Source organism: Procambarus clarkii, chromosome 43, assembly GCF_040958095.1.
Source record: "Procambarus clarkii isolate CNS0578487 chromosome 43, FALCON_Pclarkii_2.0, whole genome shotgun sequence".
NCBI classification, from domain to species: Eukaryota; Metazoa; Arthropoda; class Malacostraca; order Decapoda; family Cambaridae; genus Procambarus; species Procambarus clarkii.
Genome location: NC_091192.1, coordinates 36,164,265 through 36,187,875, shown reverse-complemented (window position 1 = coordinate 36,187,875; position 23,611 = coordinate 36,164,265). Strand labels below are relative to the sequence as shown.

The window sequence follows — 23,611 nt, the reverse complement described above, 5'->3', positions numbered from 1 at the left end:
ATATGCACACCATATTTTTGAGTACAGCAATGATTCACTCATTTTATTATATAAATATATCAAACTACACACTATTGAATAATATTACAACAAAAAAACTATGAAAAATCAATCAGAGACATTGAAATAATTAGGTAATTATCTCTTTGTGGCAACTCTGGCCTGACAGCTGGCAAGCAACAGACCACCTGGGACGCACACTGAGTCGGCGCCTATTTTTTGCCAGATTTCCCCGCCCTATAGCGGGCAATATATGCCACTTACGATTTTTTTATTATTTTTCCTGTGATCAGTGAACACAAATTAACAGGTTAGGAAGAAAAAATAATTTTTTTTTTTTTTTCAAAATTACATGCGCCTGTGGGGAAGAAAGGATATTATACCCCTAGCATGTTAATGGTTAATCTAACTGACGTTAGATGGACGAGAAATATTCATAGTGTAAATTCAGTTCATTGCTTTGTTTACTGGATCAGCTGATCACAGCTGTATAAATCTGTTTCTAACAAACAAATATATAATTCGTTAACTAAGTATGAATCTATTACTAATCGATATTCCTTAATAAATAATACAAGGTTAGACTGGGTTTAATTTGATTCATAAATGTGGAAATTATTCTCCCTGGCTGGGTAGCTGACGCAACCGTCACCATAATTTCTCGGAAGAATCTGGCCCATCTATGCCTCAGTTTAATAAATTTAATGTTGCTACACTACTGGTTAGTAGTATTAGTAAATTTTATTCCCGAGTACAATAAATTTATAATATTGCACTAGGGGTTAGTACAATGGGGGCCTCAACTTACGATGCTAATCCGTTCCTAGAGACGGATCGTAAGTCAAAATATCGTAAGTCGAAGCGATTTTTCCCACAAGAAATAAAGGGAATTGAATTAATCTGTTCCCCACCCTCCAAAATATTAACCTAAAAATACATTTTATACTGATACAATGTTTTTTTCTAACTACAATACAGTACCAAAGTTTCTCTTGCCTTTATGGAGGGCTCTTGATGGCGTATGGAAGATGGTGATGAGGGGGGGAGGAGGAGAGTTGTTACTGTTTGGAAGGGGAGTTCCCTTCCATTATCACATCAGGCAGTGATGTTTTCTCTGAGGTACTCTCTCTCTCTCCTACATTTTGCCTGAATACCACTAGGATCTGGTTGTGGTTCAGTGCTTGTTTGTCTCACTACAAATTTGTCAAGAGACATTTGTTTTTCCCTTCTTTTTAACATTAGTCTGTAATGATGCATCACAGTGTCATTGAATAGGTTAAGGAAACGACCTACCGCAGCGTGATTTGGATGAGTCGTTTCAGCAAAGGTTTGCAATTCTTCTCATGCTGCACACATTTTCTTAATTTTTGAGGAAGAGACATTTTCTACTGGCACATCCTCCCCTGAAGAAATTTCCTCAGCTGCCTCTTCTTGCTGCTCCTTTTGAAGGGCTTGGAGTTCTTCGGTGGTCAATTCTTTGTTGTGTTCTTCCACCAACTCCTCCACATCAGCACCATCCAACTCCAAACCCAATTGCCGACCCAGAGAAACAATTTCCTCAATGAGAGGCACTTCAGGCTCAGGCTCAAACCCCTCAAAATCTTGTTCTGCAACACATTCAGGGCCACAGTTTTCTCCAGCCAGAGATCATGGTTCTTACAGTCACTTCTTGCCAGGCTTTGTTAACAAGTTTTAAAGCACTATAAATGTTAAAATGTTTTTTCCAGAACTCTTTGAGGGCGAGGTTTGTGGCATCCGTCACTTCGACACATCTCCGGAAAAGTGCCCTTTCATGAAGTTTCTTAAAATTGGCAATGATTTTCTGGTCCATAGGCTGAAGTAGAGGAGTGGTATTGGGAGGAAGGAACTTTATTGTAAGAAACTTAAATTCCTCATCCAATGAATCTTCCAAGCCTGGAGGATGGGCAGGAGCATTATCAAGGAGAAGCAGGGCCTTGAGTGGCAAACTGTTCTCCTGCAAATATTTTTTGATGGCAAGGCACACCACCATATTCACCCACTCCGTAAAAAAATTGCCTAGTCACCCATGCCTTAGCATTAGCCTTCCACATCACACACATTTTGTGTTTCTGCACATTATATTTTTTGAAAACCCTTGAATTTTTGGAATGATACACAAGCAAGGGTTTAATTTTCAAATCACCACTTGCATTACCACACAACACAACACAAGAGTAAACCGATCTTTCATAGGCTTGTGTCCAGGCAATGACTTCTCCTTGGTAATGTATGTTTTCTTTGGCAATCTTTTCCAGAATAACTCTGCACAAAATCTTTAAATTCGCCAATGAATCTTTCAGCCGCTGGTTTGTCTGCGCTGGGAGCCTCCCCATGCCTCACAACACTATGAATTCCACTTCTTTTTCTAAATTTCTCAAACCATCCACTGTTCGCCTTAAACTCTTTCTCTTCTGCATCACTCGTTCCAGGGGTTTTCTTTAAAAGGTCTTCATTGCAATTTTGGGTTTGTGCAGGAGTCTGAACTTTGCAATGATTGTCTACCCGCTAGGTTGGATTTGGTTTTGTCAGCTGTTCTGGTTCCTTCAGGGAACCTCCGGGGACTTTGCAGAACCTTCAGGTTCGGTCTCTGGGGGCTTTGCTTCGGCTGCTGCATTGCCAGCTTCCTCTTTGGGTTTTTCGGGGTTCAGTGCTTTGGCACTCACCCGAGCCCATGCTCGATGTGTTCATGGATGCGTTGCTTCTGAGCTGGGGCTTTGTGACCAGTGCTCATCAGGCCGGCCAGAGACGGTGGGGTCTGTCCTTCCGTCAGGCTCACAGCATGATGCGGGAGTTTGCAGCGGTGTGGATGTCGCTTCGGAGGGTGCGGGTAGCTCGTGGATCAACAGTCCGGCTCCATTCGGACTGCTCCCTAGTGGTTCATTGCTCGAACTGAGAGGGTTCGATGTGGTCCCTGGCTCTTTGGGGCTGGTCACTTCAGGTGACTCGTCTGCTGCGTCCTCGGGGTTTGGCTCTCCTGGCCATTCACGTTCGCGGGGTGTCCAATGTTCTGGCAGACAGCCTATCTTGATTCATTTCCCTGTCCACGGAATGGACGGTTGACGCCAACTCGTTCAGTTGTCTCTGCCGGAAGTACGGGCTCCCAGAGCTGGACCTCTTCGCTTCAGCGTGGTCGAGGAGTCTCCCGATATATGTGACGCCCTTCCTCGACTGCGAGGTCATCGGGGTCAATGCCTTCAGGCAGGACTGATCGAGGTGGGGTTACCTATACTGTACCTCTTTTTCCCCAGTTCTGCTGTTGCTCCAGGTCCTAGCTTGCTTGGAGACTTACCAAGGGAGAGTTGTCCTTCTGGCCCCTTGTTGGCCGGCCCAGTCTTGGTTTCAGATGCTGCTTGCTGCTCGGTGTCCGAACCCGAGGGTTTTCTCGCAGCTCCGCCTCTTTCAGCAGATCGGGCTAGTCCATTACATGGCTGGTTCGATCTTCTCCTCAAGTCTTCGCATCTGGTCTTTCTGACACGGGTCTATCACCACTTGTACGGTGCACAGGTGGCTTCGTTGATGGTGTCCTACCTGCGGGCTTCGTCTCGGCGGCAGTATTAAGTTTCGTGGCAGTCCTTCCGTTATTTCTTATCCCTTTGTAGGTTTACTTCTGTCTGATATGGTTGTATTGCCTTTTCTTTCTTTTGTGGTTGTTCCAGGGGCGTCATCTTATCTTATACTGTCACTTCTTATCGTGCAGCACTGATGGAGCCGTTACAGCTTCGCATTGTGCAGTGCTGACGGAGCCGTTGCAGCTTATGTTCAATGCTGATGTTACATCTGCGCTGCTCTGCAAGCTGTCTCATGCATTGTTTTACCTCCAGCCTGCTCATGTGCCGCCTGAGCCATCCTGGTCGTTGGACCGGGTGCTCTCTTTTTTTCTCTTCTCCTCAGTTTGTGGTGGCCCCTTTGGGTCTGGATTGTTTGGCGAAAGCTCTTTTCCTGTTGGCACTGGCCTCGGGGGGTCGTGTCGGGAAGCTTCATGCTCTCCTCCGGCGCAGGGGTTTCTACTCTTTTGGTCCTGGTGGTAGGTTTGATTGGTTGCAGCCGTTTCCTTCATTTCCGGCGAAAAATGAGACTGCTGCTCTCCGGAGGGGTCCTTTGGTTATTGATGATTGGTTGGTCAGGCTGGGGATGCATCATGTCTTGTATCCGGTTGCGGCTCTCCACCGTTACCTGCACGCCACGGCTTCGGTGGCCGGGGATGTGCTTTGGGTTGACCCGGTTTCCGTTCTTCCCTGTTCCAGCGTTCGGGTCTTCCAGGTTGTCCGCAGGGTTATTCGATCTAGCCAGCCTTCGGTCTGTCCTTGTGCCCATGACATTTGTAAGTTTGCTGCTCTGGCTGCCGTTTTCAGTAACATGTCTTGGGCTGATATATGGGCGTGGGGTTTTTGGAGGTCGAACAGGGTCCTGGATGCTCGCTACCTTGTCAACGTTCCTGGGCCCAGTCGGACCTGTGTTGCGTTGGGTCGGCAGTGGCAGCCAGTTGTCTTTACTTCGCATTGAGTTGTGAAGGCCGCCCGCCTCCCGGGTAAATCCCTCTTGTTTTTGGCTTTGGGTAAGTAGCTCCGCAGAGCTGATGGGGCTCCCCCCAGAAAACCAGCGTTGAATGTAATGAAACGCCATTTTCTGGGTGAGTCTCGGAAGCTTCCCGGCAATCCTCCTACCCTCCGATCGGCGGTTTTCTTTTCGCGTATTTTGACATCCAGCCTCAGAACTGCAGGATGGATAGCCCTGGGTTTCCCTCTTTCCCCCCTCCCCTCCCCTCCCTGGGGAGGGGAGGGTTGTGCAGACGGCAGTGCAGTAACGTGGTGACGTCATGCTTGTTTTTATTTGGGAAGTTCTGTCCACTAGTTTGGCCTTCAATAGCAATATTTTACCAGAATAAGGGTTTGTTTTGGGGTGCCTACCTTTCTGGGTGCCTGACCCGGTCAATGGCAGACATGGAATGCTCCCAACCACATGGGGATTTCTATAGGCCATTGTTCCTTGGGCTTTCTGAGGGGGACAGGTTCTGGCTCGTGGTCCCCAGTAGATCTAAAACTCCATGCATTTGACTGGTGCCAGGGTCTAATACATTCATGTCAGCCCGGATAGCTCCGGGGAGCCTCCGGGTCTCGCCCAGAAAATGGCGTTTCATTATACTCAACGCTGTTTTTTTATCATTATTATAAGTCAAAGATTTATTTTATGTACTATGTTGCCATTTTACCTTTTGTTGTATCAGGTAGCAATCAGCAGCTCCATAATCAACCAGAGACTAGATATTGATGTTCACTTCATACCTCCATTCATGTCCTCTCACAAGCTACTTACAGCTAACACTTCCAAGTTTGTGCAGGTAAGGACCTATGTATGGTTCACTCCATGCTCTTTGTTAAGTGAGTGCATTCTTTGCTGAAAATACTAATTGTGTAATTCAGATTTGAGTGCAAGTACTGGACACCATGAAAAACACAGAAGAGATTGCATTTTCTCAAAAAATTTATTCCAATCTTTTAATATGTGTGTACTGAAGCCTGATTTGCCATTGGTAGGTAACCGTTACAGGCCTGGTGAGTCGAGCAGTAGAACTGTGGGATCCGGCACTGACTCTGGCAGACGTAGAACAGCATTACAAGCTAATACCACTTCATCCTCCAACACAGACCCTGGTGAGACATGCACTCTAGTTTAAACTTTCCTTTATTATCTATAATAATTAAGTGCCTTGTAAAATTTAAGAATATGAATACTGTTGACCCTCAGCCTGGCCAAATTTAGTGTGCGTACATTTAGTAAATCAGTATGTGATTCCCTTTTTAACATCCAAGCTCTGAATGCATGGCAGCAGGCTCACCATGCAAATTGTCCAATCATTGGAATTTGTGTTTAGGTCTTTAGAATTTTATTCTATTTTTCCCATATATAGTTCAATTGAACTCAATGTAAATTAATGGTGTGAAAGGTTTTCAGGAATTTATCCCTTATGCAGATTGTGGATCAACTATAGAATACTAAGTACAGTGGGGCCTCGACTTACGACGGTAATCCGTTCCCAGAGACGGATCGTAAGTCGAAATATCATAAGTCGAAGCGATTTTTCCCATAAGAAATAAAGGGAATTGAATTAATCCGTTCCCCACCCTCCAAAATATTAACTTACAAATACATTTTATACCGATATAATTTTGTTCTCTAACTTCAATAAAGTACATAAGTTAATCTTATCTTTATGGAGGACTCTTGATGGCATATGGAAGATGGTGATGAGGGGGAGGAGGAGAGTTGTTACTGTTTGGAAGGGGAGTCCCCTTCCATTATAACATCAGGCAGTGATGACTTTTCTGGGATACACACTCTGGCATGTTTTGCCTGCACACCATTAGGACCTGCTTGTGGCTCACTGCTTGCTTGTCTTACTAAGAATCTGTCTAAAAACACTTGATTTTCCCTACATTTTAACATTTGTCTGTAGTAAGACATCACATTGTCATTTAAAAGGTCAATGCAACTGCCTGCTACAGCTTTATCTGGGTGAGTTTTTTTTAACAAAATTTTGCAGTTCTTCCCATAATTCACACATTTTCTTAATGAGGAAGGGCTATCCTCTACTGCCTCAACTCACAACTATTTTCTTAGGTTGAACCTTACCACTGACTTTCTGGGACCCATGACATGATATATAATAATCAGTTTTATGTTCAAAAAGCAAAAAATCACCACAAAAATGGAATTTCTTATAGGCGTGATCGTCACTAAGCGGGCAGCTCTAGTAAACTGAGGCAGGTCGGCCCACTTGACCAGGAACCACGCGCTCGGTCGACCCAAACGTGTGCCAACAAATATCGTTAGTCGATGACACTATCGTAAGTTGAGTCGCATTTTTCGATCAAATTTACATCGTAACTCGAAATTATCGTAAGTCGAGGTGCCACTGTAAGTTCACTTATCCAGAAAAAATGGGAACAACACCTCACTGGATAAGCCAGACATCTAGATAAGCAGAATCTTTAACTGGGAAGTCCAAAAATGAACATACAGTACTGTATTTGTAATTTTCTGGGGGAGTCTCTTCGGCTCCCCAGAGTCATCCAGGCTGATATGCTAATGTCAGACTTTGGCATCAGTCATGTGTATGGAGTTCTGTTGGCCTACCGGAGACCACAAACCAGAACCTGGCCCCCTCAAGAGAGGCATGGGTAACAATGGCCTGTAGAAACCCCTGTGTGGTTGGAAGCATTCTATGTCTGCCATCGACCTGGTCAGGCACCCAGAAAGTTAAGCATCCCAAAACAAACCCCTATTCTGGTGAAAATTGGTACAAAAAACTGAACAAGTGGATAGAACTTGTCAAACAGAAACGAGCAAATGAGCATGATGTCACATGTCACCGCACCGCTGTCTGCACAGCTAGCCCCTTCCCCAGAAGGGGTAAGGGGCTAGCTGCGCAGACACCCACACCGGCCATCCACACCTCAGTTCTGAGGCCGATGCTAGAGGCAGAGGTCATGTGCTCTGGCTCCAGTGATTGTTCCAGCACTGTGCCTTGTGTGTGTTGAGGAATTCACTGAACAGAACCACAATATAGAGAATATCCTTGATAACCTAGCAAACCCAGTACCAGATATTATCTTCCTTGGAGACTTCAATCTACCCAATTTACAATGGAGAATAGTAAACAATAACATTATAGCAGGAAATCAACCTGGAAATAACCAATCACAGGTCAGAGAAGTACTGAGATTCTATGACAAATTCTCGCTCAGTGAGCAGATTACAGAACTGACTAGGAGTGAGAACACGCTGGACCTCATATTCACGAACAATGATGAGCTAATCAGAGACATTACTGTCTCAGACACTACGTACTCCGCCCACAAACTCATTGAAGTGCAAACTAACATTAATAAAGGTAGTAGGCCTAAGAGAAACAACAAGCGAGAAGGGCTATTCAATAAATTCAATTTTAATAATAAAAGGATAGACTTGGAGAAAATAAACAGGGAACTTACAAACATTCAATGGGAAAATGTTCTAAGTAATAAAAATCCTACACAAGGAATAGAAAAACTGACTTCTGAAGCCTATGAAGTCTGAAACATGTTCCTTTGAGGAAAGCCAGAAAGAGGTTCAACGTAGAAAGAGAATGCAGACGACACTACAAAAGAAGAAAAAAATTCACGGAAATGCTTAAGCAGACACGACTTTCCATACAAAGAAGGAATAATTTAACCAGGGAGATTGAAGAAATCGAACAGAGACTGAAGCATTCATATCAGATTGAAGAAAGCCAACTAGAACAGAAAGCAATTCAAGAAATAAAGAAAAACCCAAAATATTTCTAAACATATGCTAAATCAAAAGCAAAAACCACTGCCAGTATTGGACCTATTCGTACTAGTGAAGGTTCATACACTGAGGATGACAAAGAAATTAGTGAAATCCTAAAAAGAGCAATATGAGGACATGTTTAGCACCCCGATACACAGCATAAAAGTGGAAGATCTGGACAACATCTTTATGCGTGATATCCAAACCCCTGTAAATATAACTGATATCAAAACGAGTATGGCAGATTTTGAAAGAGAAATTGACAATATGCCCATGCACTCAGCCCCAGGTCCAGACTCATGGAATTCAATATTTATAAAGAAATGCAAAGTGCCAGTTGCACAGGCACTCAGTATAGTGTGGAGGAAGAGCTTGGACACGGGGATGATACAGATCAGCTTAAAGCAGCAGACATAGCCCCTCTACACAAGGGAGGGAGCAAAGCATTGGCAAAGAATTATAGACCAGTTGCACTAACGTCCCACATAACAAAAGTATTTGAGAGAGTGATCAGGAGTCAGGTCACTAGTTTCATGGAGACCAATGACCTTCACAACCCAGGCCAACATGGATTTAGAGCTGGAAGATCATGCCTTTCACAGCTACTTGACCATTACGACAAAATCACTGAGGCATTAGAAGAAAACAGAATGCAGATGTGGTATACACGGATTTTGCAAAGGCATTCGATAAATGTGACCATGGAGTGATAGCACGCAAAATGAGGTAAATGGGAATAACTGGTAAAGTAGGACACTGGATACTCAGTTTTCTGTCGAACAGAACACAGTGAGTAACAGTCAACCATATAAAATCGAGTCCAAGCGTAGTTAAGAGCTCAGTACCTCAAGGTACAGTCCTTGCACCACTGCTTTTCCTTATTCTCATATCAGATATAGACTCAAATACAAGGCACAGCTTCATATCATCCTTTGGTGATGACACAAAAATCAGCGTGAAAGTTACCTCTGCTGAAGATATTGAAAAATTACAAGCAGATATTAACAAAGTTTTCGACTGGGCAGCAGAAAATAGCATGATGTTTAACAGCGATAAATTCCAGGTACTCAGCTACAGTAAATTCCAGGTACTCAGCTACAGTAAAAATGAGGATCTGAAACATAATACTGTACAGGGTACAACACACAATAAAATTTGCCCATAGTAGGAAAGCAACATGTAAAGGATTTGGGAATAATGATGTCTGACGACCTAAATTTTAGGGAGCATAACCAAACAAATATTGCGACAGCCAGAAAAATGATGGGATGGATTACGAGAACTTTCAAATCCAGGGATCCCATCACAATGGTTGTACTCTTCAAATCACTTGTGCTGTCCCGTCTTGAGTACTGCTCAGTACTCACTTCCCTATTCAGAGCAAAAGAGATTGCTGAAATAGAGTAAGTACAGAGAACATATACGGGATACATAAACAAGATAAAGCATCTAGATTATTGGGATCGTCTCAAAGCTCTCCAAATGTACTCGCTAGAAAGACGATGGGAGAGATATCAAATAATATACACATGGAAAATACTGGAGGGCCAGGTCCCAAATCTGCACTGTAAAATAACAACATACTGGAGTGAATGATATGGAAGAAAATGCAGAATAGAACCAGTGAAGAGCAGGGGTGCCATATGCACAACTAGAGAGAACTGTATAAACATCAGCTGTCCACAGTTGTTCAACACCCTCTCAGCGAGCATAAGAAATATTGCCGGTACAACAGTGGACATCTTCAAGAGGAAACTAGATAGTTTCCTCCAAGGAGTGCCGGACCAATCGGGCTGTGGTGGGTATGTGGGCCGGGCTTGGGGAGTAGAACTCCCAGAACCCCGTCAAGCAGGTATCAAGTAGGTGTGGTGGCTGTCTTCCAGGGGTGCACGAGTCAGGAGTTATTCTACAGTGCTCAGGCTGCATGCATCTAGGATTCCCATTGTTTCTCGCCGGTGCCCGGGATTGAACCCGAGACCACAGGAGCATGCGTCCAGTGTTCTGTCTGCTCAGCCGCTGGCTCCTGAACGGAACCAGTGTTTAGTTATAGAACTGGGTTATTTTATCTTCATCTTGTATAACAATACAAGCTGATGTGTTGAAATGCCTGTAGGAGGATGTAGAATTTGTATCATCCACTCCTGCCCCCTAAAGTTCATTGTCATTAGGACGGGAGGAGCTAGGATTTACACCCCTAGCTGAGGACTTTTATTTATTTATTTTACATAGTCAATTTTTAATTTTGTGCAGTACAAGTCCTAATAATTCTCATACATACATTGGCAGTGCATGCGATGTCTGCATTGCTGGAGCTGTTTGTGCTGATCCTGTGGGTTGCGATGTCAAAGTTTTTTACTTCACGTCTCACATGTCTGCTTGTGGTGCTTGCTTCCACGTTAGATTCTGCCTGGGCCCTGGCTCTTAGGTTTTCGTTGCCATTTGTCCTTGCTTTTTGCGTAGTTTGCGGTTGGGCAGTTTCTGCAAGCAGCAGCTTTTAGTTCTTGTCCATTGTCGGACTTGTTGGTCCTTCGGCGGTCCCAGGGTTAGGAGGGGGTGCATGTCTGTTTGCTATGGCTTTGGTTCTTTCCCAGCTCACCGGGTTCGGGTTCCTGGTAACCTGGTGGAGGTTCCATCTGGTTCCCTGCCAGCCTTGGTTTCAGGCGCTGCTTGCACGGTGGCCGCACCCAGGGGGTTTTCCCCATGGCTCCGCCTCTTTCAGATGCTCGGTCCGGTCCGTTACTTGGCTGGTTCAGTCCTCTCCTTGAGTCTTTCCGTCTGGTAATTTTGACTAGTGTCTCACCATCTGTTGGTGATCAGGTGACTTCGTTGATGGTGTTCCACCTGTGTGCTTTGTCTCGACGGCAGTATGTGGTTTACTAGCAGTCCTTCCTTTTTCTTTTTGTCACTTCGTAGGTATACTGAGTATTTGTTGAGGTGGTCTTGTCCTCTCTCTTGTTGAGGTGGTCTTGTCCTCTCTTGTTGAGGTGGTCTTGTCCTCTCTCTCTTGTTGAGGTGGTCTTGTCCTCCCTCTCTTGTTGAGGTGGTCTTGTCCTCTCTTGTTGAGGTGGTCTTGTCCTCTCTCTCTTGTTGAGGTGGTCTTGTCCTCCCTCTCTTGTTGAGGTGGTCTTGTCCTCTCTCTCTTGTTGAGTAGATCTTGTCCTCCCTCTCTTGTTGAGGTGGTCTTGTCTTTTCCCTCTTGTTGAGGAGGTCTTGTCCTTTCTCTCTTGTTGAGGTGGTCTTGTCTTTTCTCTCTTGTTGAGGTGGTCTTGTCTTTTCTCTCTTGTTGAGGTGGTCTTGTTCTTTCTCTCTTGTTGAGGTGGTCTTGTCTTTTCTCTCTTGTTGAGGTGGTCTTGTCTTTTCTCTCTTGTTGAGGTGGTCTTGTCCTCTCTCTCTCTCTTGTTGAGGTGATCTTATCCCTTTTCTTGTGGCTGTTCAGGACCGTCATCTTATGCCGCATACTGTTAAATTGTCTCGTAATTTCCTAATTGTAATTACTTCATGAGACGCTAGCGGAGCTACTATGGCTTGCTTTCAGTTTTGATGTTCCTTCTGCACCGTTTTGTGGCTGTCTCGGTCGTTGTTTCACCTTCGCCCTGCTCGTGTGCCGCCTGAGTTGTCCCTGGTCTTGGACAGGGTGCTCTCTTCTCTCTCTTCGCTCGGTTATTGTGGCCCCTTCGGTTCAGGTTTGTTTCTCGATGGTTTCTGCTTCTCTGGATGTTGGTGATCAGTTTGTTCGTTTGCAGCCGTCTCTTCTTTTCTGGCGAGATGTACTGTAGACAGTTATTTTCCGGAGGGGTCCCTGGGGGTTGTTGATGCTTGTTTGGTTTGGCCGGAGGTGCATCTTCTTGTGTCTGGTTGTGGCTCTCAGCTATTGCCTGAGTGACGCGGCCTCTGTGGTCTTGGAGTTGGGTTGTCCCGAATTCCCTTCGTCCCTGTTCCAGGGTTCGGGTCTCCCGGGTCGTCCACGGCGTCTTTGGTGTTGCCAGTTGACTTGGTTTCGGGTGCGTGGTTTCCACCTCCCGGGTTTATCCCTTTTTTGTCCATGTCTTTGGGTAGATAGCTCTGGGGAGCCGAAGAGGCTTTCCCCAGAAAACCAGCGTTGAATGAAATAAAACGTCATTTTCTGGGTGAGACCTAGAGGCTCCCCAGCATCCCTCCCTCCGGTCGGCGGCTTTTTCGCGTGTTTTGACATCCAGCCTCAGAACTGAAGGTGTGGGTTTCTGGCACGAGGGGTCTGAGGGCTCCCCTTCCCCCTCCTGGGGAGGGGGGCAGCTGCGCAAATGGTGGCACGATAAGTAACAACATCATTCTCGTTTGTTTTTCTTTGGGGAGTTCTTTCCACTTGTTTGACTTTCAGTAATAGTTTCAACCAGAATAGGGGTTTATTTTGGGATGCTTACCTTTCTGGGTGCCTGACCCGGTCGATGGCAGACATAGAATGCTCCAAATCCCCCGTGCTATTCTATAGGCTATTGCTCCTTGTGCCTCTCTGAGGGGAACCAGGTTCTGGCTTGTGGTCCCCGGTAAGCCTATGAACTCCATTCACACTGATGCCAAAGTTTAATATATTACACGTCAGCCTGGATTACCTTGAGGTTACCTTGAGGTGCTTCCGGGGCTTAGTGTCCCCGCAGCCCGGTCGTCGACCAGGCTTCCTGGTTGCTGGACTGATCAACCAGGCTGTTAGACGCGGCTGCTCGCAGCCTGACGTATGAGTCACAGCCTGGTTGATCAGGTATCCTTTGGAGGTGCTTATCCAGTTCTCTCTTGAACACTGTGAGGGGTCGGCCAGTTATGCCCCTTATGTGTAGTGGAAGCGTGTTGAACAGTCTCGGGCCTCTGATGTTGATGGAGTTCTCTCTCAGAGTACCTGTTGCACCTCTGCTTTTCAACGGGGATATTCTGCACATCCTGCCATGTCTTCTGGTCTCATGTGATGTTATTTCTGTGTGCAGGTTTGGGACCAGCCCCTCAATTATTTTCCACGTGTAAATTATCATGTATCTCTCCCGCCTGCGCTCAAGGGAGTACAGATTTAGGCTCTTTAGTCGGTCCCAGTAATTTAGATGTTTTACTGAGTGGATTCTAGCAGTAAAGGATCTCTGCACGCTCTCCAGGTCAGCAATTTCTCCAGCTTTGAAAGGGGCTGTCATTGTGCAGCAGTACTCCACTCTAGAGAGCACAAGCGTTTTGAAAAGTATCATCATCAGTATAGCATCTCTAGTGTGAAAAGTTCTTGTTATCCAACCTGTCATTTTTCTTGCAGTTGTGACGGCTACTTTATTGTGTTCTTTAAAGGTAAGGTCTTCCGACATGAGTACACCCAGATCCTTTACATTGCCTTTTCGTTCTATGTTATGATTTGCCTGAGTTTTGTACGTGGTTTCTGTTTTTATATTTTCAATTTTTCCGTAGCACATGAGCTGGAACTTATCCTCGTTAAACACCATATTATTTTCTGTAGCCCATAGAAAGACCTGATCTACATCTGATTGGAGGTTTGCCGTGTCCTCTATGTTGCCAACTCTCATGAAAATCCTAGTGTCATCTGCAAAGGATGATACAGTGCTATAGGTTGTGTTCTGGTCTATGTCCGATATGAGGATGAGAAAAAGTAGCTCCGGGTCTACTGGATAGCTCCGGGTCTCACCCAGAAAATGGCGTTTCATTACAATCAATGCTCTTTTGGGGGGAGCCCCGTCGGCTTCTCGGAGCTTTACCAGGCTGATATGCTAATGTCAGACTTTGGCATCAGTAATGTGTATGGAGTTCTAGGGCCTACCAGGGACCACGTCCAGAACCTGGCCCCCTTAGAGAGGCAAGGGGAGCAATGGCCTATAGAAACCCCCGTGTGGTTGGAAGCATTCTAAGTCTGCCATTGACTGGGTCAAGCATCCAGAAAGGTAAGCATTCTAAAACAAACCCCTATTCTGGTTAAAACTGCTACCAAAAGCCGAACTAGTGGATAGAACTCCCCAACAGAAAACAAGCAAACTAGTATGACGTCACACGTCACCGCGCCGCTGTCTGCGCAGCTCCCCTCCCCGGGAGGTGGAAGGGGGAGCCCCAGACCTCCCACGCCGGCTATCCACCCAGCAGTTCTTCGGCTGATGCTAAGGGCACCGGTTGTGTGCTCCGGCTCCATTAGTTGTTTCAGCACTGTACCTAGAGTGTGGTGTCTGTCTTCTAGGTGGCGCGTGAGCCGGGAACGAGTCTCTAGTACTCGGGCTGCATGCGCCTAGGGTTCCCTTCCCTAGGTGCCCTGTAAGTACTGCCCTTGGGGCTTGGGGCCACCTTCCACAAGTTCTTTGGGTTCTGCCCCTGTTAGGCCGTTTACTGCTTGGTTTTCGGCTGCTCTTTGTGTGCTCGGGTGTTCTGTCTCCCTTGTTCGCCTTAGGGTAAGGGGCAGTTTTGCACTTGTGGGGCGCAGGGTGCTGTGCAGCCTGTTTTCACCTATATGGCGGCCAGCTCTGTTCCGCCTAGGTACGCTGTCCTCTTGCGGGGTTTTCTTTTTATTTTTGTTTATCTACCTGGTGGGGGGGTCTGCCTTCGTTCTTGCCCCCTGTGTCCCTTGTGTTCTGAGTATTATTCTGGTGGTTCCCCCTGCTAGGTCCCCGTGAGTATACACGTCCCGGGGGTTCAGTTCTTAAAAAGTTGTTTCGTAGCTTTGGGTGCCGGTTAGCAGTACCCTGCCTGGGATTACCCGAGTGCGAGTCCTATTTTAGTAAACGCTAGGGACCCTGGGAAACCCCTGGGGGCGCGTAGGTCCGATGGATGTGACCCCGGAGTCCCCCCTCGCTTCCAGCGAGTTTGAGGATTGTTCTCACCCCTTGTCTCAGGGTGACTCTCTGTTTTACCTCCGTCTGCTGCCTGTGGGGTCGGTGACACCTTCGACCCCAAGTCCTGTGAGTTTTGTTGCTCATTGTGGCTCGGTTACCCAGTTGTGTACTGACTTAAGCGGGTGCAGGCAGCAGGGGCGTTGCATGTTGAGCTTTGGTGGTGGCAACGCTCTCATTTGTTTGCTCCCCGGGAGCCCCGGGGCTGCCCCGTTTTGGTTCGTGTTGGGGCTTGGGGATGTTGGTTGCTTCGGTTCCTTCCACGACCCCCTTGTCTTTCCCCTGGATCCCCCCTTCCTGCCTCCATCGGGTTCCCTACCGTCTGTAGGTTCGGGGCAGGGTTCGATGGTTTTGAGACTCGGGCGGTCTCGGGGAATTTCCCTTCCAGGGTAGTGACAGGGGCATTCGAGCCTGTTCCTCCAGCCGTGTTGTAAGAGTCTGCCAATGGGCTCCCTTCCTTAGTATTTTCGCGGTTGCCCCAGTTTTCTGGTAAGGTCGGGGCTTTGGGGGGACTGCTTGGCTCCGGGGCCTGTCGTGTGGGTTCCCCGGGGCTGGGGAGGGGCTGACTTGGGGGACCTAGGCCCCGTAGGACCCCGCGGGGTTTTTTTTCTCCCCTCTAGGCGGGGCTTGCGGTTACGCGGAGTGGGGTTTTCCCTCCCCCCTCGCCGTACGAGTTGTTGGACGTCGGCCCCTCCCCGGGCTCGGTTTCTTGTCCTTTGAGCTGGTTGGTTCCGTCCTGTAGGTGGGTGCTCTTCTCTGTTGCTCCCCCCTTTTTTGGGGTGGACTGGGTATCTTCGTCATGTTTCCCCATTATTGGGGTTCTACATGACTTTTGGTCTCGGGTGCAACTGTGCCAGTGTGTGCCTTTCGGGACTGGTGTTTGCTTCTGTGTTCTCGAGGGTTCGGGTAGGTTTTCGCTACTTCCCGTATTATTGGAACGTCTGTTGACTCATAGTCCGGGTCGCCGGATTGGACTACTTGTAGCCCAGTTGGGCTACTCTTGGCCCGGTTAGGTTCCTATTGGGCTCCTTGTCTTCGCTTCGTTGGCCGGTTATGTTGTCGCTGCTTCCTGTTTTGGCTTCTGTCCCATGTGATGGGTTGTTTTTTCTAATTAGCGGTTCCCTAGGGTTGCATTCTGTTTGGCTACTTTTCTTGTGCAGTAGCCCTAGTTGGCGCCTTCCCGCAGAGCGGGTTGTGCGGTTCGGCCAGCGTGTCCTGCGCTTGCGCTGTGGGAGTTTGTTTTGGTCTGGGCGGTGTGTTTCAGTGCTGGTGTTTTGCGCCCTTTTTTATCGGGTGCTTCACCTCTCACTCTTCTCCCTGACGTGTGCCCCGTCGCTCCAGGGGTGTCCTGGATTACAGCTATGGGGAGGATGCCGAGGTTTTCCCTGTGTCAGGGATGTGGGCCTCCTCCTTCACCTCTCCCCTGCTCTCCTGCATGTCTGGCTCTGGCTTCTTCACCTGGCGGTGCTTCCAGGATCTTCTTGGCACTGTTGGGTCGTGTCACGTTCGTCCCTTCGTTCGCCAGGTGAGTTTCTGCGGTCTGGCGTCTTTTGGCTGGGCACTGGATGCAGAGATGTTTATATACCTGTCTTTATTTAGGTATATTTATGTACAAATGAGACCATCTGCACACCGGTGACTGTCCCTTTTCAACCCGGAAAAGGGACAGTCATGAAACCCATGCTAGAGTCATTCAGGGGACCTACCTCTTTTGTGTTATGAGGCGTGTGGGTTGTGGTGCTGGTTATGTACTCGCCTATTTGGGCTCGCCTGGTTGTGCTTGCGGGGTTTGAGCTCTGGCTCAAACCCCGCGTCGTCCATATAGGCGGGACCAAGCATTGGCTTGATCCCGCCTATATAGAAGAACATGCAGGATAGTACCAGTGGAGAGCAGTGGTGCCATAGGCACAATTGGGGAACACTGTATAAACATCAGAGGTCTGCGGTTGTTAAACGTCCTACCTGCGAGCATAAGACATATTGCCGGTATATCCATGGACATCTTCAAGAGAACACTTGCCTGTTTTCTAATAGAGGTTCCGGTCCATCCTGACTGTGGTGGGTATGTGGGCCTGCAGGAAACTCCAAGCAACAGCCTGGTGGACCAACCTCTCACAAGTCAAACCTAGCCTCGGACCGGGCGTGGGGAGTAATTGAACTCCCAGAACTCCATCGAGCGGGTATCGAGCAGGTATCTCCGCCGTCGGTTGCCTGGTGTGCAGGTTCCTGGGCCTGCTGGGCTCTGTCGTGTCTCCGTTGGCCCTGTCTGGGGTCGGCCTGGAGTCTGCCTGCACCGTTCTCTGCCTTCGCAGAGACAAGTTGCTACATACATGTTGTGTGTTGCGTGTGGTGCATGTTGTTGCTGCACGTGTGTATTGGTAACGTGTTTTGCGGTGGTGTGTCCTTGTTCCTGTGTCAGGTTGTGGTGTGGCACAGACATTCCATCTCCTTTTTGCCGGCTTGGGCTTCTTTGGTGGTCGCGCCCAAGATCTTCCCACGGCTCCACCTTTCCCTAGGCTCGAATGAGCCTTGTCGGGGCTGGTTATGTTCTGCCTCGCGTGTCTCGCCTCCAGTTGGTGGTCGGGTGGCTTCGTTGTTGGTCTCTCACCTGCGTGCTTCTTCTTGGAGGCAGAATGGTGTATTTTGGCGATCCTTCCTATTCCTCCTGTCCCTTCTTAGGTGGCTGCGGTTGTTAGCGTCGGCTTGGTTTTTCTGGTGGGGGTTGGGAGCCGTCGTCTTGCCACATACTGTCGCTTCGTTTCGTGCGGCGCTGGCAGAGACGCTTCGACTTGCTTTCGGTCCTGGTGTTGTTTCTGCACCGTTAGTAAGCTGTCTTGTGCATTGTTTCACCTCCGGCCTTTTCGTGCGCTGCTTGCACCGTACTGGTCTCTGGTCAGCGTGCTCTGTCTTCTCCTCGGTTGGTGATGCCCCTTCGGTTCTGGTTTGTTTTTTGTCAGCTCTTTTTTCTTGTTGGCATTTGCCTCTGGGGGTCGAGTCGCTGGGCTTCTTGCTCTCCTCCGCAGGGGTTTTTTGCTCCTTCAATCTTGGCGTTTTGGTTGTTCGGTGGCAGCCGTCTCCATCTTTTCTGGCACGGGATGGAGTTGCTGCGTTCCGGAGGAGGGGTCCTTGGTTTGTTGGTGTTTGGTTGGTCGGGCAGGGGGGTGCGTCGTGTTTTGTGTTCAGTGGCGGCCCTCTGCTGTTATTTGCGTGCCGCGGCCTCTATGTCTGGGGTGCGCTTTGAGTTGATCCGGTTCCGTTCTTTCCTGTTCGATGGTGAAGGTGTCCCAGGTTGTCCGCCGTGTTATTACTGCTAGCCTGTCTGTATTCTTTCCCCATGCCCGTGGCGTTCGTGGTTTCGCTGGTCTTCCTGCCGTCTGTGCGGCGTGTCCTTGTTGTCATTCGGGCACGGATCTTTTGGTATTCGTACAGGGGCCTTGCTGCTCGTTGTCTCATGTTGTTCCCGGGCCTTCTGGGGCTGTGTCGCCTTGAGTTGGCGTTTGCTGCCAGTTGTCTCTCTTCCGTTGAGGGGTGAAGGGTGTCCGCCTCCCAGTTCCGTCCCTTTGACGTCCCTCTGTGGGTAATTGGCTCCGGGGAGCCGACAGGGCTTCCCCCAGAAAACCAGTGTTGAATGTAATGAAACGCCATTTTCTGGGTGAGACCCAGAGGCTCCCCGGCATCCCTCCCTCCCTCCGGCCGGCAGTTTTTTGCGTGTTTTGACATCAGAACTGATGGGTGGATAGCTGGCGTGAGAGGTCTGGGGCTCCCCCTTTCCCCTCCCGGGGAGGGAGGATCTGCGCAGACAGCGGCGTGGTGACGTGTGACGTCATACTAGTTTGCTTATTTTCTGTTGGGGAGTTATATCCACTAGTTTGGCTTTTGGTAGCAATTTTAACCATAATAGGGGTTTGTTTTGGAATGCTTACCTTTCTGGATGCTTGACCCGGTCGATGGCAGACATAGAATGCTTCCAACCACACGGGGGTTTCTATAGGCCATTGCTCCCCATGCCTCTCTGAAGGGGCTAGGTTCTGGCCGTGGTCCCCGGTAGGTCCTAGAACTTCATACACATGACTGATGCCAAAGTCTGACATTAGCATATCAGCCTGGTAAAGCTCCGGGGAGCCTCCGGGTCTCACCCGAAAAATGGCGTTTCATTACATTCAACGCTGTTTTTTGTTGTTATTGTAGGTGGTATGCACAGAACAAGCTGCTAGTTACATGTGGGGGATGGAAGTAAACTATACAGAGACAGTCACACCACATATCAAGATGGAGTTTACACTTCGCTACCGTCCACTACATGAGAATTCTCAGCCACTTCAAGAGGACTCTAGAACCTACACCTATACATTTGATCTTCAGGATTATAAGGTAAGGATTTGGCAGTGTTTTAGTATTGAAAATCATTTTATTCACTGTATTGTCAGATTACATGTCATAAAATGACCAGGTACAGAACTATTATCTCCTGCAGTAGTCTCCTATATAATGCAAGGCATTTTTGTAGGAAAACATTGTGCTACACAATAGCTCTGTGAAGTTAGATGGAAACAGTATATTTTTTTTTAAGAAATAATAAAAGAACATAATCCAATTAGTGTGTAAACTGCAAGAAAAATCCCATGCACCTTTCACAATATTTATGCAGAGTTCAGTATATTACACAATCTAATCATATACAGTATTTTAACAAGTGCTAACAGTACAGTACATTTGATAACTTATAATGGTTCCCAATATAAAATATATAATTGTGCTTGACAATTACAAGATTACAATTTTGTTCAAGAGTTTGAGGAATTGTACAGTGTATTTCCTCAACTTAACCATTGGACTTGTGTAAACAAAACAAAAGCATTGTAATTGGCTGTAATTTCTTCACAAATTTTCTTGAATTGGTGATGATGTAATACTTGAGATTTCATGAAGATGATAGTTGAAGCTAAACTTTGAAAATGTAATGAAAGTTCAAACCTTTGCCACAAATTCTGATGATATAAAATGCAGAAACTGAATAAGTTAATTTTTGTGCTAACCACAAGGTATTCATAAACAGTGGGACCATTTTATTGTGAGCATCACTCATTTTGTTCTATTTTTCCATTTCTTCTTCAATGGCACTTTGAATAAGTCTTACTCCATTCCACTCTTCCTTCCTATATGCTTTGTCTACTAAATCTAGCACATCAAACATTTTCTTATTTAATGTTTTCATTACTTTCATTGTCTTTCGTTCTTTGTTAAAATACTAAAGAATAGGCAACATAAATTTATGATTTCCTAATAAAATAGGAACCTGGGGCCAGATTCACGAAGCAATTACGCAAGCACTTACGAACCTGCACTTCTTTTATCAATCTTTGGCGACTTTGTTTACAATTATTAAACAGTTAATGTGCTCCGAAGCACCGGGAGGCTGTTTATAACTATAACAACAGTTGATTGGGAAGTTTTCATGCTTGTAAACTGTTTAATAAATGTAACCAAAGGCGTCAAATATTGAGGAAAGATATACACGTTCATAAGTACTTGCGTAACTGCTTTGTGAATCTGGCCCCCGTTATTTTAAAACGTTTAATAAATGTGTTCTGTGGCAGATGACCGAGTTTAATAAAATACGTTTTGTTATTCACACAGACTCTGTACACCATTCGAGCACGGGTGGAGCCCAGCAAAGGATCAGAGCTGTGTCGTGCTGGCAACATGTGCCACCTACACATTGCTTTACAGCAGGTGTCATCGAAGGTTCCCACTACCGAAACAGATGGGACCAGTGCAACGCAAGCATTGCAACACACGTCACAACACTCGATCATGTATGAGGTATTAGCAGACCAGACCATGTGGGCAGTGTGTGGCAGAACTGCAGGTGAGTGCAGCATCATGCATTATTATTCTATTATTCTGGCAGAATAATTGTCAGCATAGCAAGTATTCCAGCACCAGGTCAGGAATTGTAATTCTGGTTACTTTTGTAGGAGTATTGACACTAGAAGGTGGGCTGCGGCAGTGTGTCACCATGGATGTCATGCCCCTCACTGGAGGGTTTTTACCATTACCATCTGTACGACTGTCAAAATACATTCCTGCTGACAGCAAACAGACTACAACCAAAGGTATATTTTATTTTTGTGTATGGTTCATGGTTCAGTCTTAAAAAAAAAAATACAGAATATATTAAAAATTTCTGATGTTGCATATGCTGCCTCCTTTAGAAGTTCAAACAGACTTGCATGTGTCTGGATGTTTATTCAGGGCTACTATACCTTGTGTTGATTCTGTGGGCCAAGGTTCCCGTGGCAGGGTCTCTGACAGCTTAAGAATTCTTCAGTGTTTCTCTTCCATATGTGTCCTGGCAAGGGCAACATGAAAAAGACCCTTGCTGCATTGTAAGTGAGAAGTTTGTTCGAGCCAATTCAAAATTAGCAATATCCTGAGGGTGTTTGGAAACCTTGCATAAGGGAGTGACCAGGCGATTTAGATGTAGAAATAAAGGTTTCTGCTATAATGGATGGGGACTAGCCTGAAATGCTCTAATTAAGCAGAGTTGCATTGTAATTTTACAGCTTGATTTGTTGCAAAGTGTTGGAGGGTTTTCTTTCTGCAAAAGTTAGAACACAAAACAAAAAACTAGCATTAAATGTAATGAAACGCCATTTTCTGGGTGAGACCTGGAGGCTCCCCGGAGCTTACCAGGCTGATATGCTAATGTCGGACTTTGGCATCAGTCATGTGTATGGAGTTCTGTGGGCCCACTGGGGACCACGAGCCAGAACCTGGCCCCTTCAGAGAGCCATGGGGAGCAATGGCCTATAGAAACCCCCGTGTGGTTGGAAGCATTCCATATCTGCCATCAACCGGTTCAGGCACCCAGAAAGGTAAGCATCCCAAAACAAACCCCTATTCTGGTGAAGATATTGCTACCAAAAGCCGAACAAGTGGATAGAACTTCCCCTAAAAGAAACGAGCAAACGAACGTGATGTCACACGTCACCACGCCGTTGTATACGCAGCTCCCCCCTCCCCGGGAGGGGGAAGGGGGAGCCCCAGACCCCTCGGGCTGGCTATCCACCCTTCAGTTTTGAGGCTGGATGTCAAAACAATCGAAAAACCGCCGATTGGAGGGAGGGAGGGAGGGATGCCAGGGAGCCTCCGGGTCTCGCCCAGAAAAGGGCGTTTCATTTCAAGGCTACTCGACGGAGCGCAGGGGGAAGAAGCCTACCCCACCAGCCTCGAACCCCCCGAATGAGGAGGGACCACCCAACGCCATTGCAGGCCGAACGAAATGAATGAAATGACCCAAAACGCCTAAAACTAGGGTAAATCGTGGAACCAAGCGTGAGCAAACAGCGAAATCCTTTCCCCCATCGCCCCGTCAATGGGGCGAACCGCGAAAGGGCCGGCACTCCTTACAAGACCCAGAGCCTTGCACAAAGCGAACACCGCGCCGACCAGACGAAGGCGGAGCCGAACACGAAACTGGCACTTGTGGCCTACCATGACGAGCTGAACCCCCGAGCCCTGGCACAACCCCATCGGGAACCCCCCCCACTCCCCCGGAGAACCAACAAGTCCAACATAGGACGGCAACTGGCCGAAGCAGCCTGAATATACTGTGCTACGGCCGAAGGGACAAAAAGCAGATTACAAAAAGGCGTATACAACCTGAGAGCCAGGGCCCAGGCAGATTCCTGAGAGGAGGCAAGCACTGCCTGCCGACACACAAGTCGGGAAGCATAAAACAGTGAAACCGCATCCTGCAAGATCGGTGGAAAGGGCTTCAACAAGGCAGCCGATGCACGAGAAGCCAAGCCCAAGGCACCGGACCCAGGAACAGCCCCGAGTGCCCCCACATCCTCCCTAAGCCAGTCCGAAGACAGCTCCAGGAAGGAAAAGAAGCGCAAGGCCACTGTGAATGGCAAAAAACAAGCTGCGCAGTGCCCTGTGCCCCGCACCAGCGCAAACCGCCTCTTACCCTAAGGTAAACAAGGAAGACAAAATGCCCAAGCACCCAAAAGGGTGGCCAAAAAACCGAGCAGTAATACAACCCAGGAGAGGCAGGTCCCGAGGAACTTTTGGAAAGTGGCCCCAAGCTCCAAGGGCAGTATTTACAGGACACCTAGGAATGATAACCCTGGCGCATGCAGCCTGAGTACCATAGAATAACTCCTGGCTCTCGCACCCCTTGAAAACAGCCACAACACTCAAAGCACAGTGCTAGAAACCCTGGAGCCAAGCACACAACATGTGCCTCCGCCTCTAGCATCAACCTTAGAACTGAAGGGTAGATAGTCGGCACAAGGGGTCTTGGGCTCCTCCTTCCCCCTCCTGGGGAGGTGGGAGCTGCGCAGACAGCGGCGTGGCGACGTGTGACGTCATGCTCGTTTCTTTTAGGGGAGTTCTATCCACTTGTTTGGCTTTTGTTAGCAATATCTTCACCAGAA

The 23,611-nt window shown here is 47.5% G+C and overlaps 1 protein-coding gene across 1 annotated transcript in view; it reads left to right on the top strand.

Annotated features, from left to right (window-relative positions):
- The window catches only part of SIDL (SIDL trafficking protein particle complex subunit 10), a 126,564-nt gene that overhangs the window by 101,407 nt on the left and 1,546 nt on the right, over nucleotides 1–23,611 (top strand). The window contains exons 18-22 of the mRNA XM_069300257.1: nucleotides 5,246–5,359; nucleotides 5,556–5,672; nucleotides 19,356–19,538; nucleotides 20,805–21,036; nucleotides 21,146–21,283. Coding sequence (XP_069156358.1) covers nucleotides 5,246–5,359; nucleotides 5,556–5,672; nucleotides 19,356–19,538; nucleotides 20,805–21,036; nucleotides 21,146–21,283 — 784 coding nt within the window. The remainder of the gene's footprint in view (nucleotides 1–5,245; nucleotides 5,360–5,555; nucleotides 5,673–19,355; nucleotides 19,539–20,804; nucleotides 21,037–21,145; nucleotides 21,284–23,611) is intronic.